Below are 15600 nucleotides of genomic sequence, written 5' to 3'. Positions count from 1 at the left end.
GTTCTCTCCTTGGCACCTCTGAGCTCCTTTTGAGCTCTCTTCTAAGCTCATCTAAGCTTCTCTTAAGCTCTCTCCTTGGCTCCTCTAAGCTTGCATCATGGGTCCCACTAAGCTCTTCAAGCTCTCCCCATGTGTTCTTCTCTTGAGCACTCTCCTAGGTCCATATGAGCTTCTCTTAAACTCTCTCCTAGGCTCATATGAGCTCCTCTGAAACTCTCTCCTAGGCTCCTCTGAGCTTACTTCATGGGTCCCACTGAGCTCTTCAAGATCTCCCCCATGGGTGCTTCTCTTGAGTTCTCTTCTAGGCTCCCCTGAGCTTTTTTTGAGCTCTCTCTGAGGCTCATCTGAACTCCTATTAAGCTTATACCTTATGGGTCCCACTGAGTAGGCTGAATTTTACCTATAACATATACGATATATCACAATATGTAACATATATTAATACACCATTTTCAAAATAAACCATCTATTGCAGAACATATATGTCGAGATCACACATTCACAATTATAAACCTAAATTCTATCATAAATAATAATACTTTAAAAAATAGATTTGAATACATATCAAAAAGGATGCTGAATCGAGACTAGGACGCCAGATATCCACGAATCTGACTAGACGGTGTCAGATCCTCATAGATCTAAATGGGTGGCTGGATCTTGGTGCGGTGACACAAACAGAGGGAGGTGAACCACAAATAGGAGAGAGAAACAACAAGAATACAATCGGTGACTTACCTCGACGATCAACGGCATGCAGAAGTTGATGTTAAATAGTACATAAAATATCTATATTACTATTACATCATGAGTAAGATTAGATTGGTTGAATATCGATGTTAAATAGTACATAAAATCAATACATTAATGACTTACCAATAGGGTATGTTGTTTAAAAAGAAGAATACCTTAGAAAAATTTTAAATTGTACCCATAATTGTGCAGCTCATTCAAACGTCTAATCACAAGTTGTCACATGACAAATATTTTTACGTTATGCTCATTTAGTCTTTCTTTTTTCTTTTGTGATAGAAGAGAAGATGCATGGAGATGGACAATCAAGTATTAATCATTTTAAAATATTTTACAATGTCAATCTTTTTAGTTCTTATCATCTCGACAATCAATTTGTCAATTGATTAAATGAATTGCATATTTTGAAGAGGTCAAACAACACTACTTGTTTGCTTGTCTTTGTTTTGTTTGGTTTTGTTTTTTCAAAATTTTATTATGTTTAACCAAAAATGCATATCCCAATAATATTTTTTTTTTTTTCACTTATTCCTTGTAAACCAATGATTGTAAAATCACACTATTTCATCAAAATTCTATCGAAAGTTATTTCACGAGCCAAAGATAAGACATAGATTGTGTATTATATGTAATAGTAAGGGAAGGAAAAAGAGTATGGCTCACTACAATTCAATTATTGTTGTTAAAGTTGAAATAAAGAGAGGTTTTTGTTAGAAGTACGAGATGAGAAACGAAGAATTTTGCATGTAAGATAATGGAGAAACAACTATGTTAATAGTAATAGAAACTAAAATTAGAAATTAGAGAACATTTAGGGTTTAGGGTATGGTTTAGCTGTCATAGTAAATATCATCTAATCACAACAAAAAAAAAAAAACACTAACAAATTAATAGGTATTGATGTGTTGTTGTATTGTCTGTCCACTGCCTCCATAACCTTGTTGGCTATGGCACTTGCATACATTGATGAACCTTCATATATCTAATCATTTCCAAACACATTCACTATCATTATCATCATCAAGGAATTATATTTTATATGATTAATTAATGTTTAAAATCAATTATACCAACTAAATTATCTCAGTTTTTCTTAACTACAGATGTATTGGTTTAACACATATTTTATGTGCTAATATGAATATAATTCAACTAACATAAAGTATGAACTATCGATCAAGATGTAAGTATTTGAAATCTCATACCTCCAAATTGTTGAACTATTAAACACCTACTTTATGTTAGTTGAACTAAGTTCACTTTGCCCAATTTTTAGTTATTTTATTTGAATTTCATTTAAAGAAAAGTTGCATGACTTTTGTTAAAAAAAAAAAAAAAAAACTGGGTTTTCATCCCTATCTTAAAAAAAAAAGGATAATAATAATAGAGTTGTCATTTGCTTAAAACATATTCTTTACGACTTTATAACAACCTTTTATAAAAGCTTCAAAACTCTACTTAGTGTAGAATTTAAAATGGATCTAGCAGTTAGCTTCGAAACATTTATGAAATATCACAAGATTTTTAAAGAGTATAAGTTTAAATATTCTATTAGTTCTTCTACCTTTGTCTTTAGGTCATTTTGGTTATTATATTTTCAAAATGTTCATTTTGTTCTTTTATATTTTCAATTTTGCTTCATTTTTGTTCAACTTAAAAATAGTAACCATTTTGATGAAACAAAATGAAAATTAAGAGACTAAAATAACCACTTTTTAAAAGTAGAAAGATCAAGATTTTTTAGAGCGGAAACTTTAAGCATCAAAATTAAGAAAAAAAAAAACAACAAAAGTATATAGACCAAAAAGTAGAATTTAAATCAAGAATATATATATAATTTGGGAGGTGGAATTACCTTGGTATTGAACAAGAAGCTGTAGTAATCGCCGATATGACCACCGGCGACATGGTGAAGATCAAGCTGAAGATCATCAAGCAATCTAGAGACAAGCAACAAGCAGTTGAGTTTACGCTGCACAAGCTTTATAGTAACTTCATCATCAACAATTCTCACATCAACTTCAGTATCTTTGGTCTTTCTCTGCAGCCATGAGCTTCTCAAATTGTAGCTTTGATCTTCTACGCCGTCTCCCACTACACCACCTGCTTTTGCATTTGAGCTTTCAACATCCCACGCGCCGCCGCCCTCTAATTCCTCCGCCGTCCGTACCCTTTTGCTCCTCTCTCTGCTGCATCTCTTCTTCTCCACCAGTTGTTTCAGTTCTTTCACTTCTCTTAGAAGCTCTTGGATGTAATTTATGGCGTCTCCCACAATTGATGCTCTATCAGTCTGGTTTAATAATTTTGTTGTTTGTCATCAAAATGGAATCAGAACAAACAAAATCAGAGAAGCCTGATTAAAATTGGTAATACCCAGAAAGTGAATTGAAGTTTTGAACTATCTGTTTTTAGTTCAATTTGTTGTTTAAGATTGAACAAAAACAAAAATGGTGGGTTAGAGAGAGAGATATCTTGATTTGGGCAATACCCAGAAAGGAAAGTTTCATTAAAAATGGTGAATCTAATCTTCAGTCTAGACTGTTGGTTGCGTATCAAGAGAATTCCCAAAACGCCTCGCGAGAACACCGATCTCAAGCTAATTAAAGTTCAAAAGGAGTATACTGAAATAATCAGTTTAGTTTGTTGTTCAAGATCAAAGGATAGTGACAATAAATGGCAGATTATTCAGAGAGACAGAGCTTGATTCACAGGCCAGAAATCAAATTAAAGTCCAAAAACAGTGAACCCATAATCAAGATCAAAGGAAAAAGACCAAACAGAGAGACAAAAAAAAAAAAAAAAGAAATAATAATCATAATAAAGCTTTGATTCAGTCAAAAAATGGCGGTATAATGAAAGAAAATGGAGAAGAAAACCTTAGTAGGAATAGGAATCAAACTTCTGAGAGCTACATATTTGTCATTCAATTGAACTCTTCTATGGCGTTCAGTGGCATAATGTTTAGTCATTTTCCCATCTCGTCCTTTCCCAATACAATCCGCCATATCTCTACTGAACTCCAAAACACCGCTTCCATCGCCGTCTTCATAAACTCCGGCAGTTCCTTCTCTCTCCATTATCTCCCCTTCCGGGAACAAACTCCCTCCTCGGACTCTGGAACTCGCCGCCGGTAAGCCATATCCATGAGGAAGAGAGTGAAACAGTTCCTTGAACAGCGGCGGCTGCGGTGGAAGATTCAAGTGAAACAGAGGATCGTAGAGTATTGAAAGCGAAGTCGATGATGAGGTGCCACCGTCTCCGGCGGGAAGGTCTCCAAGATACCCTCCCATGGCGGAGGTGTGGAGATTGGAGAAGGAGATGGAAGACTTGTTGGAGCATCTGGCAGCGGCCGGCATGTTTAAGAAATTCAAGAGGTCTGGAGCTTGAGTGTAGGCAGTGGCCATGGCGGAATCAGAAAAGTGGTGCTGCTGATGCTGATGATCTTGAGATTGAATCTGATGGTGGTGATTAAACCCCATTTCCTGAATTTGAGTTCCAACCCAATTGGATTGATCGAGACACACCATCCGATTCGAATCAGAAGTAACTTCTTGACCAAAATTATGGGTGTTATCAAACGCTCCCACCGCAGCTGCCGCTGCCTGTTGAAACTCAAGTTCCATAGCGTCACCACCGCTGGTACGGTGGTGATGATAAGAGACCTCGTCCATGGAAAGATTGAGATCATTGTCGTGAAAATGGCCATGGGTGGTTTCTTGGGGAGCACCGGGAATGAGGGGCGGAGGAAAAGAAGGCAAAGAAGCAATATGCGCCATGGTTTGAGGAAACCCATTTTCTGAAGCATCCGGTGTAGGTTCAGCTGACATGGAATTGGGATCAGAGCACCCAGTTTCTTCATACATATTTTCGTACGAAAACTCTGCTTCCGCCATTAATAAGAAGCAAGCAAACAAAGAAACAAAGAAACATGTCAGAAAAGAAAAAAGAAAAAGGAAAGTAGAAAGAAAACCCAATGATTCCCACAACATTTTATCTGTGAAGCAAAATGAGAAAAAGGGTATGGAGATCTTCGAAATTCACATCGGTTGATCGTTAATTACATAAACAATAATCCCAAAAATCTCAGAAGGAACTTGAATTTGAAAGGAAAGATTAGGAGGAAAGAAGAAATGAAGTTTATATATAAAGAAGAAGTTGATTGAAACTTTTGAGAGTTAGAAAGTTGAAAGAGAAGAGTTTGTTAGAGAGAAAGGGAGTAAGGGTGTGGGGCCCACTCATAATCTCCGTATTCTTTTCTGATACATAGCTGCGTGATCTGTCCTCTTACTCTAACTCTAACTCTCTTCCCTCTTTTCTTTCTATTTTCCCCTCCCTTTTTTCACCTTAATTACCTTTATGCCATTACTTCTTTTTTTTTTTTTTTAACAAAATTACACCTTCCGTGGTATTAAATTTTGGAAAAATTATAAAACTCAAATGTTGAAAGAAATATCGAAATCTGATTTTACGCAAATATTGATATAGATGAAAATTTTAGAAAAAACTATGGAAATTTATGGAAGTTGATATAATTAGTTAATGAAACTTTCATCATGGTTTAATTAGATTATAATTTACCATTTTAATTACAATTTCTATAAAATATAAAGTACAGAACATTTAAATGTCTGTTATAAATGATCTGTGCATAGGTTGATGTTTTAAAAAGAATTAGAAAATAATTATAAAATAATATAATGTTTAAGACTATTTTGAGATGAAATAATGTGAATTTTATGAAAGTTTTGGATAAGAAAAAAAATTCACATCAATTCAATTTTGAAATGAAATGATGTGAAAATTTAATGGAAAAATTTGAATGAGGTTAAGAATAAATATATGTTTGTCTTTTGGGGTTTTTTCAAATTCAATTTCTTTAAAAATGAATGTTTTGGGTTGAAAATAAAGCTAAAGATTGAGAAAAGTTGGAAATTAGAAAAAGTAATACATAAAAAAAAGGCTTAATCCTTTGTTGAAAATGAAATTGACATTGACATGTGAAACTATAGACTTATCAAGACCATAAAATTGAAAATTTTGAATCGAGCCAATCTATTAATTAAACACTCCAAACATGTTACATATCAATTCAATGAGTTAAATATTTTTCAAAAGCCAACATGTTAAATTCGACCATTCAACATTATTGACATGTTTGAGAGTGATTCTAAAATCGTTAAAATTATTTTTAACATTTTCAAAATCATTTAGAAAATATTTGTAATCATTCAAAATCAATTTTAATCGTATGAAAAAAAATATTTAAAAGAATCGATTTTGAGTAATTGAAGGTGTATTTCAGAATTATTTTATCCATGACAAAAGTTATTTTAACAATATCAAAATCACTCCAAAACATGCTATATATCAATTCAATGAGTTAAATATTTTTCAAAAGCCAACGTGTTAAATAACTCTCTCTCTAACATGTGCTCATTAAATTTGTTCTCAAATTATTTTTTTAGCATGTGGTAAGAATGAAAGGAGGAGTAAATTTTAACACAATCGAACTAGTTACACGTGATAATTTTTTTTTTAAATAAACGTATATATATTAAAGGAATAAAAAAGTCACTAGAACTCAACCGCCAATATAGCGTTCAACACATCCCATAATCAAATGAGAAAATAAGAATTCCAAAAGATATGAGACTCATCAAGAGTCGAAAAACAGAAAGGAAATCAAAACTAATCGCAAGAGACTTCACGAGTCAATTAACTAAAAGATCAGATATCCAAATATGACTTCAAATCTACACGCATTGAACCTTTAGACAAAAGATGAGGGATGAATTGGCTATTATGTGAAGTTGTAAGGGGTAAAAATGGAAATATCAAAAAATAAGTACGAACGAAGGTGGGGGGCAGTGCAGTTATTTGTAGATGATAACAAATAGTTAAAAAGAAAAAAAAAAATCCATAAGTGGGACCCACAATGAGTTACCCATGCAATCAGCCAATCCAAACTAACCCATTTCCAAAATGCAACTGTTTTTGTTACCCTTTTTCCACCCTTTTCTCTCTTTCCCAATAATAAATTCATTTCAATTTTTTAAAAACTCCAACTTTTGCCCCCAAACTTACATTAAATTTTAAATTTAGACAACTATTACAAGTTTGGGAATAATATCTTTTTGATGCTCAAGTTTGTATTTGGTTCCTACATCTTACAATATTATACATTTAGTCTTAAATTTTGGATTTTGTTTTAATTTGATCTCTAAATTTCAATATATTATAATTTTACTATTGAGATTTAAATTTTGTTTTAATTTAGTCATTAGATTTTAAGATTTTTATTTTAACCTCGAATTTTTATTAAATACTCGCTTACAATCATTAACGTCAATTTCTATTAATTAATTAAAAATACTTATGAAGTGAAATTTTAATTTTAATTTTCAAAGTGATGAAAACAGTGAAACTTAATCAAATAGAATTCTTTTAATAGTTTTTCATTTATTTTTGTTGACAATATGTAGGATGAGAGATCAAACTTTTGATCTCACAACCGATAATACATATTTGTTGTCAGTTGAATTACGTTCATTTTGACATCAAGATTCAATCTTTAGAGGGGAATAGTAAACTTCCAACCCCTTATGAATTCTGTAGATATATATAACTAAAACATTTTTTTTTTATAAAAGAAATTGGAATGAATGCATTAAAAAGGCACTTTAGATAAACTTTTTTTTATCTAATTTTCTTCAAAAAGTAATTATACATGTACTTATTAAGTACTTACAACATCGAGGCTAAGGAATCATATGAGCCTCAAGATTTTGGATGTCTTGATCAAAGCGATTCTAAGACAAAGACCCTCCGATAATATCTCATGGCAGAGTAAGTACAAATCTCATAATGCTTTTATAGTTCAGCCTTCACAGAGAGATTCTCGACCAAGTCTAAAATTCATATGTCCCAATCAGACTGAATGGGCCCAAAATTATATGGTCTACAAAGCAAATACACCCTTCTTAATATGCCTCATTTTCCAACATTGCTAGGTTACATGCCATTTCTCCAAATAACAACAATTATATTCACTCCACTACGAAAATCTTTTGAGTTCAACGATTTTCTGACCTCTTAGTCGAGAGTATAAATCTGAACTACTTGACTTTTGAGTTCAACGATCTTCTGACCTCTTAGTCGAGAGTATAAATCTAAACTACTTGAGTAATATTCAAGTTAACATTCCACTATCATAACTAGAACCCTAACTGAACAATAATCTCACAACCATGTTTCTTTCAAGACCCAAAAAAAGAAAAAGAAACTTGACATACATAAAGAAGAACCGTTTATATTGAACCAATAATATAGGAATTATGTATTATATAAACAAGATGGAGAAACAACTCTAATAAAGAAATAAAAGGAATCAGGAAACAATATTATTGTTACTTCATTTATTTGTTAATAAGTTGTTGAAGAATGAACACATAATTATTCAAAAATAAGACAGACAGGAAGCAAGAGTTAAAGCCTGTTGTCTATTTTCCCTAAGTTCCTTGATCTTCTTCTTATAATTGCTTTGATATGTGTCCCAATGCAGTGTAAGAGGCAGAGGCATACCACAAAGACAACAGAAGGCAAAGATAGGTAGCCATATATGTTTATTTACAGTAGAGATATCAGATATTGCCTGTTTTGAGTGGAAAACCACTGAGTTTGCTGTTACTTTTGCCATCAATGTTAGCATCCAAGCTCCTCTTCTGTAAGTTTCTGTTGTTCCCATGCCCCTATCCACCATGAATATGGAAAGATCCTTCTACTGGCATTATTAAAATGCAATATCTCCACCATATAAATTTCAGACCACGGAGTTTCAAATAAACGATAAGAAAATCCCCATGAGAGTGGTTTAATCAGTGGCTTTTAAATTAAAAAAAATTGGTTTGTATCAATTTTAAATTTTTTTACTTTGTTTCATTTTGATTCCATTATTATACGTCAAAATATATTGCTTTGATCTCTAAACTCCATACAAAATTTGTTTGATATTCTAAATAAGGCATATTGAATTTGATATCAAACTCAAAATAGCTAGCCCAAGATGAAAATAGAATACTTTATCTACTACAATCTGAACAAGTATTTATGAAAGCTTGAAACCAAATACTCAAAACAGTACAGAACATATGGAAGGGCCAACATATGTATAGAAAGAAAGAAAGAGAACTCCAAGGATCAAAATAGAATCTAAACATTAAAGTTTACATAGATTAGTATCAAGCATTCAAATATAAAACTTTATAGCAGACCCAAAAGTTAACTATAAGAAATTTAGACCAAGGGAAAGCACCAGTATAAGTCATTCATGAAGATAGAGAAGAAAAGGAAACTCATTGAACATATTTGGGAATTTCTCCCTTCCTTAAAAGAGAGAGGGAGTACTTAGCAGTGTCAATGAGTTCTTCAATATTGTGAAGAGATCGCTCTTCAGAAGCAAGCAAGAAAATGCCACGAACCTCCACCTTCTTTGCTAATCTAGCTGCAAAGCTGAGAGGCAAATTTGGGGAGTTGAGGCTCCGCAATATCTGGCGATAAAGAGATATAACACGCCCATGGTTCCTCGCTAAATCCTCTGTTGTTGCCCATACAAAACCTTTCGCCATTTCTCAAACTGAAAAGAAAATTGAAGACATCAGAATGAAACTAAAAAGACTGTGTGGCACCCTCACAGAGGAGAGTTCTCAATTACAGGTCAATTTCTCTGCGGCATTTCTTCAAACCGTTTGTGCTCACGTCTCAAATCAAACTGAAACTATCATGTACATTTCATGGATAGAATTGCGCAATAGTGAAACGTCAGAGCTATGAAGAATTCTTCAGATTTTGGGGGTTTTCGACCATAATTCAGCCATCAATACACAAACCCACTAACTAATTTCTGCCCTTTCACTAGATTCTCGGCGGCGATTAGGAGTAAAAAGAACTATAGAATATGAATATATGTTAACCTGGATCAGTCTGGAGTTTAGAGCGTGCGGAAGAAGCACTGAACGAGCGGATGAAGGATTGAAGAATGGTGGCGGTGGCGGTGACGGTGGCGATGGCGATCGGGTTCGGAGAGCGGGAGAGACATAGCCTTGTTTGATCAAGTAAGGGTTTGAATCCAGGTTCTATTTTTTTTCCTAAATTTTCATTTTATTAATTTTTAACGATAAGATTACTTTGAATTTTTTAATAATTATTTTGTCAAATAAGTTAGTGGACGCTAAAAAAATCTAGTTTCAATTGTGAATTAGGTGGTAAAGTAATTTTTTTTTTATAGATCATTTTGTATTCAAGATTTTGGCCATTTACTATTTTGGCGTGTTGGTAGTTGATATTTTACTTCAACTTCATCTTACTCAATTCATGCTAGATGTAATTTCATCCTTAAATAGATTTAATCCCTAAAGAGTTAGTAAAATCTTAACATCAAGTACCACAATAAACATTTTTTAAAAGTTTAAAGGCTAAAACGAACGTTTTTTAAAGTTTAGAGTGAAGGGATTGAATCCGTGCAGAAGCTATGAATGCTTGTGCTTCGATATCCTTGAAGAAAACAAGAACATAAAACAAATAAGCATGTTGTAATTTAATAACAATATAAAAATACTAATTGTTGAAGACTGTTCTTCAAGTTGTTCTCCCGTCAAGATGTTCCGAATACCATCATCTTTGATTGTCTAATCTGGGGCAAGGGAATTGATTTTTTTTTTTTTAACCATTCATGTCTTTCCATAAACAGTATTGAAAAGGTCGATTAAGGAAAATTGGATCGATGCCAAAATGGTCCACTATTCGAGAGGAGAATGCGCTCTTAATAGTAGTACAAAATCGAAACCTTCTAGATGGGATGCCTAGAATTTGTTACCAAGTCAATATGACTAGGAGTTGATCTAAGAAGGGAAATTTCCTATGTCAAGCAAGGTAGGTTGAGTCACCGAGGGTCCAAGTTTTGACTTTCTTTCACATCTTTCAACACTATTTTAAATGATTTCTTCTATTCTTTCTCTCCAGCTGACTTCATTTATTTTCTTCCCAAGTTGTCTGATCGAAAGAATAAAAGAAGCACATGACACAGGTTATCTTTGGCTCATAAGAAGTGAAATCTGGTATTTCTTTGTATGCTTTTGTTTTGACACTAGCTTCAAAGGCATGAGAAAAGAAAGATCTTTCTCACATTTCCTTCTTAAATAATCGATATGAAAGTAGGGATGGCAATGGGGTCGTGGCGGGGTGGGGATGCACTCTCCATCCCCGTCTCCATGGAAATTTTTAATTCTCATCCCCGCCCCATTCCCCGTTTTGGAGAGTCGAGGTCAGGATCATGGAATCCCTGTTCGAGGATTCGGGTCCCATGGGGAAAAATCCCCACTTTTTATTTTATTATTTTTATTATTTAAAATTAACTAAATTTAATATTTATATTGAAATTGTAAATTTTATATAAGAAATTAGTATTATTGTTACATAGAGTTGTTTTAAATTAAACATTCATGTTTTTTATTATAAATTAATAAAAAAAAATTAAATTTATTATATTAGATTTTTTAAAAGAGAAAAAAAACTGAAACATATTATTATTATTATTATTATTATTATTATTATTATTATTATTATTATTATTATTATTAATTAAAGAAATCGGGGTGAGAACGGGGATTGGGTTCGAGGTCGAGGACGGGACAGGGGTCCCTTCCCCATCCCCGACCAAGGACACACTTTAAATTCCCTGTTTGACTTCTGTCCCTTGTCAAACCGGGAATTCCCTGCCCCGATCAGGTTGGAGACCCGCGGGGACCCGACCCTGTGGGAAATTTTGTCATTCCTATATGAAAGTGCTTTCATTATCTCTACTATTCTCCGGGAATTGTGACTTGTAAGAGTCGTTTTGGAAGTATGAAGGAATGAGAAAATTTCTTGAGAGAATGAGAGAGTTAAACTAGAGAGGAAGAAGAAGATGGAAAAAAACAATTTTTTTTCTTCATTTGAGATCGAGTTACCCCTCTCCCACTAACTCTCCATATAAAGAGTTATTTTTTATATTATTAATATAAATTAAATCAAAATTTAATTTAAATTAATCAAATAATATTTAATAAATCTAATCTATTAGATATAATTAATTAAATATCATATATTTGAAAGGAATCGAATTCCTGTAGAAGCGTGAGATCGTCATGCATTTAGTTTTTCAATTTAACAGAAACAAAATACAACAGTCTACACGAGACGAATAGAGGATAAACACCAAAATCAGCATGCTATAAAAGATGGGGGAAAGGGAAAAAAGAGCTCACCTTTGTTAAATCTCGATCTTCTTGTAAATTCCTCTTACTTGTCTCACGAACACTTCCACAACGATCAAGGACACCACCAAGAATAACCTTGTTATTATCTATGACTCCAAGGATTAGATGTGTGGTCTCTAACACTTAGAAAAAGAAGTAGAGAGACTTTGTGAGAGCGAGTAAAGAGAAATTTGGTGGAGACTAGGGCCTTTTTTTCTACACAATGAAAATCCTTGCCCTAAATGGGCTATGAGGATATATTTATATGGAGTGGGGTTATCTTACTCCATTTCTACCCTTAATGCTAATTAATTAAATAACTCTTATTGAATCCTATATGTATATATATTTGGCAAAATCCAATGTTTATTGATTTTGGATGTCAGTTTAGTTGATTAATAACACAATAACAAGTTTTGTTAAGGTATGATAAATGTGGTTGATGAATCTATAAATCAAAAGATTAATTTTGTTGTATTGATTTTGTCTCGAGCGTTTACATATATTTTAAAATACTAGTATTTCATAAATGTCTTAGACTTTGAATTATTTTGTTAAGACTTTTAATTTTAATTATGGACCAAGCTAATCTTTTCACTACTATTTAAAAATATATATATATAATTCTTTCCATAGAATATTGTTTTTGTTATTTATTAATTTCAATTGATATTTATTCAATTTAGGATCACTTAAATTAATGTTTCCTTCGAGATTTTGCTTATTTTCTTTCATATTCCTAGCTGAAAATCGATATCTCTCCATTCAAATTATATATCGAATATGCTTGTACTATATTGAAAAATGTAAATATACATTACATATACCATCCAAAATCGATAGGATAAAACACATTGGATCTTGAAAAAAAAAAAAGATTCAAATAGCATAATTTTCATCCATTTTGCAACTTGGATTAAAAGTTTATAAATTAAACTACAACAATCAAAATAACATATCATTAGCTCAATATTGTCAAAATAATTAAAATTGAATTTTTTTTTTAAAAAAAAAAAAAAAAAAAGAATGGGGCCCACGGGGACCCGTTTCCCCGATGGGGAATCCCCACCCCCGTCCCCGCCTTGGCCTTCAAATGGTAGGGATGGGGGGGAATTTCCCCTATGGGGCTGGGGACGGGGACCCTCCCTCGTCCCGCCCCGGCCCCGTTGCCAACCTTACCATCTTTGCTTACCTTAGAATATAAAATGTTTTTTTAGATAAAAAGAAATCAGAGCCATCCATCATTACCACCAACTTCTACCTCTCAGCACTATCGCTTTCTTATGATTACGGGAAAAACTCTTCACTTATAACATAGAAGACGTTGGCTAACAATAAGCTTTTCCCGGGTTGGTAGCTCTTATTGTAGCGAAATTATTTAGTATTTTCATTTATATATTCTTGATCATATGAAATTGGCTTGCATAGTTATAACTTTCCATCAAGATTTGCTTTACAGGAACCACTGTGAGGGTGTAACGTTCAAACTTCCTAGGTGGCAAACTTTTGCGAGTTGCCTTCTCTAGTGCCACCAACTGTTCTTTTCTCCTTCTCTTCTTGTTCTCATGTCGATCCTTATCTTCTCATCCTCTTGACCTTTGATGGTCCGGAGAGGTCGTTTTCCCTTTTTGACCACCTCTCGAGCGAATGATCTCCCTAGCACTCATGTACTTATGTGCCCTAGAAAGGAGTTCGACATAGGTCGTAGCTATTTTCTTGCCTAAGGATCAGATGAAGTTTTTGTCCTTGAGCCCTACTACAATAGTTGTTAAAGCAACATCATCAGTATAACCTTCAATCTGCAAAGCTTCACTGTTGAATCTTACAACATACTCTCTTAGTATTTCATTCCTTCATTGCTTTTTGGTGAACAGATGAATGGGAGGTTTTCTCTAATCTTGACCTCCTAGGAACTGGGTAATGAATGCTCTTGTCAACTCTCGGAATGAGGATATTGATCTTCTTTTTAACTTTCTAAACTATTTTTAGGTGGGACCTACAAGAGTAAATGAAAATGCTCGACACTTGATAGCGCCTCGGACTCCATGGAGTTGCATCCATGATTGAATCGTATCTAGATGCTCTACTAGGTCTTTCGATCCATCATAAGGTTTTATAGTAGGTAACTTGGATGTATGGGGTAATGGTTCCTGTATGATCTCATTGGTAAAGGTTGGGTTTACTTGATCTAACAAATTATCAAGGTCCAACCTCTCATGGTCCTATGCCTTCTTGATATCCCCTAGCTGGTTATGGATTTGTCGTAACTTAACTGCCCAAGGTCGAATCTCTACTTTTTTGTCATCCTCAGTTTGCTTCATTCGCCTTTGGTTGATGAGATCCCGTAAGTCTGTACCCAGGTCAAAATTTTCCGTTCGTTCCATCCTTTGAGCTTTTGTCCCTCCACACCTCCGAACTGTTGATTGCCTCTAGTGTGTGTAAAATCTTATGGGTTGACTCTTCGCTGGAGCATAATTTCGAACAGTAGGAGTTTAAGAATGGTGATCGATAGGTAGATGCCTCCTCAAGTCTGGATTGTTCGCTCACCTTTCGTTCCCTCCCAATATAAGCTTTTCTGATGCCTTTGGTCCAGGAATCTTGGATTCACCCACCCTTTCAATAGCAGGACCTTTACCCTTGACCGGGTCTTGGACAACTAGAGTGGTGTTCTAACCCAATAGATTGTGCTTTGGTGTTCCATCACACTTGTTTTCCTTAGATGGGTCCACCGTTGTTGGGGTTAATGCCCTAAATATCGTAGGGTCCTATAGTTTGTAAACCTTGTATGAACAAACTCTTATGTGATTAATAATATATGATATTTTTATTCACTTTGTATATAAAATATGTGATATTTTAGTTGCATTAACCACAAACCAATAAACTAATATCCAAGGTTATCATTGTAACTTGAACATGTATGTGGAGACATATAGGTGAATCATGTTTAAGTGATAACCTAAATGATCTGTAGTATATGGATAAGGCTAGATACCTTATCCTGGTGACACTACGAGTATGACCTGTTTTGTAGTTGTTACAAATATTGTAAAGTACTACAAATGATCTAATCCCGATAATTCATGTATTAGATATGCGAGCGGGGATATTCTATATAAAAAGGTTTGTATTAGACTGGACCACGAAATGCTTAGTCTTATTATATAACACAGTTCATAATAAAGACTTTCATTTCACCAGGAGGACCATAGGTAACATGACCTTAATCCTAAGTGAGTTGTGAATTCCTGCCTATCAGGGCGGTCCTTTGATTTGTATGGGTGAGAATGGCCAGATCGCCGACTCAACAAGTCTACTATTTTAGGGATTCGTCTGATTGTGTAGTGCGGAAGGCAATCGTCTAGCTCCATCACCTTGTGTTGTGAAAGGGTACACGATCACTTAGTGTTTGCCTTAACTAAACGATCGTTTAGCTCTATCGCATAGAACTACACGATCGCTTAATGTCTGTCGAAGCTAAATGATCGCTTAGCTCTATCGTATAGAACTATACAATCGCTCAACTCCATCACCTAGCTATAGTTTAGCTATTGTT

At 33.9% G+C, this 15600-nt stretch overlaps 1 protein-coding gene and 1 long non-coding RNA gene across 4 annotated transcripts; both read right to left on the bottom strand.

The window, feature by feature from the left end:
• Positions 1 to 1524: 1524 nt before the first annotated feature.
• LOC120092568 (transcription factor bHLH91-like) lies at positions 1525 to 5024 on the bottom strand. Of its 3 annotated transcripts, none has more exons than XM_039050691.1 (4): positions 4989 to 5024; positions 3630 to 4633; positions 2609 to 3043; positions 1525 to 1735 (listed from the first exon to the last, which is right to left on the bottom strand). In XM_039050691.1, the coding sequence occupies exons 1-4, from the start codon at positions 4990 to 4992 to the stop codon at positions 1607 to 1609; spliced, it is 1572 nt and encodes a 523-aa protein (XP_038906619.1). In that variant the 5' UTR covers positions 4993 to 5024; the 3' UTR covers positions 1525 to 1606. The 3 variants fall into 3 exon arrangements, with proteins under 3 accessions (XP_038906619.1, XP_038906620.1, XP_038906618.1); XM_039050692.1 differs by lacking the exon at positions 4989 to 5024 and adding an exon at positions 4741 to 4940; XM_039050690.1 differs by lacking the exon at positions 4989 to 5024 and having other exon boundaries at positions 3630 to 4940.
• A 3917-nt stretch (positions 5025 to 8941) lies between these two features.
• LOC120068137 lies at positions 8942 to 9878 on the bottom strand. The gene is made up of 2 exons (XR_005479102.1): positions 9723 to 9878; positions 8942 to 9385 (listed from the first exon to the last, which is right to left on the bottom strand). It is a non-coding gene; the product is annotated as an uncharacterized LOC120068137 (long non-coding RNA).
• Positions 9879 to 15600: the final 5722 nt, after the last annotated feature.

This window comes from Benincasa hispida, chromosome 12 (assembly GCF_009727055.1).
Source record: "Benincasa hispida cultivar B227 chromosome 12, ASM972705v1, whole genome shotgun sequence".
NCBI lineage: Eukaryota > Viridiplantae > Streptophyta > Magnoliopsida > Cucurbitales > Cucurbitaceae > Benincasa > Benincasa hispida.
Note: the sequence above shows the minus strand (reverse complement) of the source record. Positions and strands in the feature narration are given on the sequence as shown.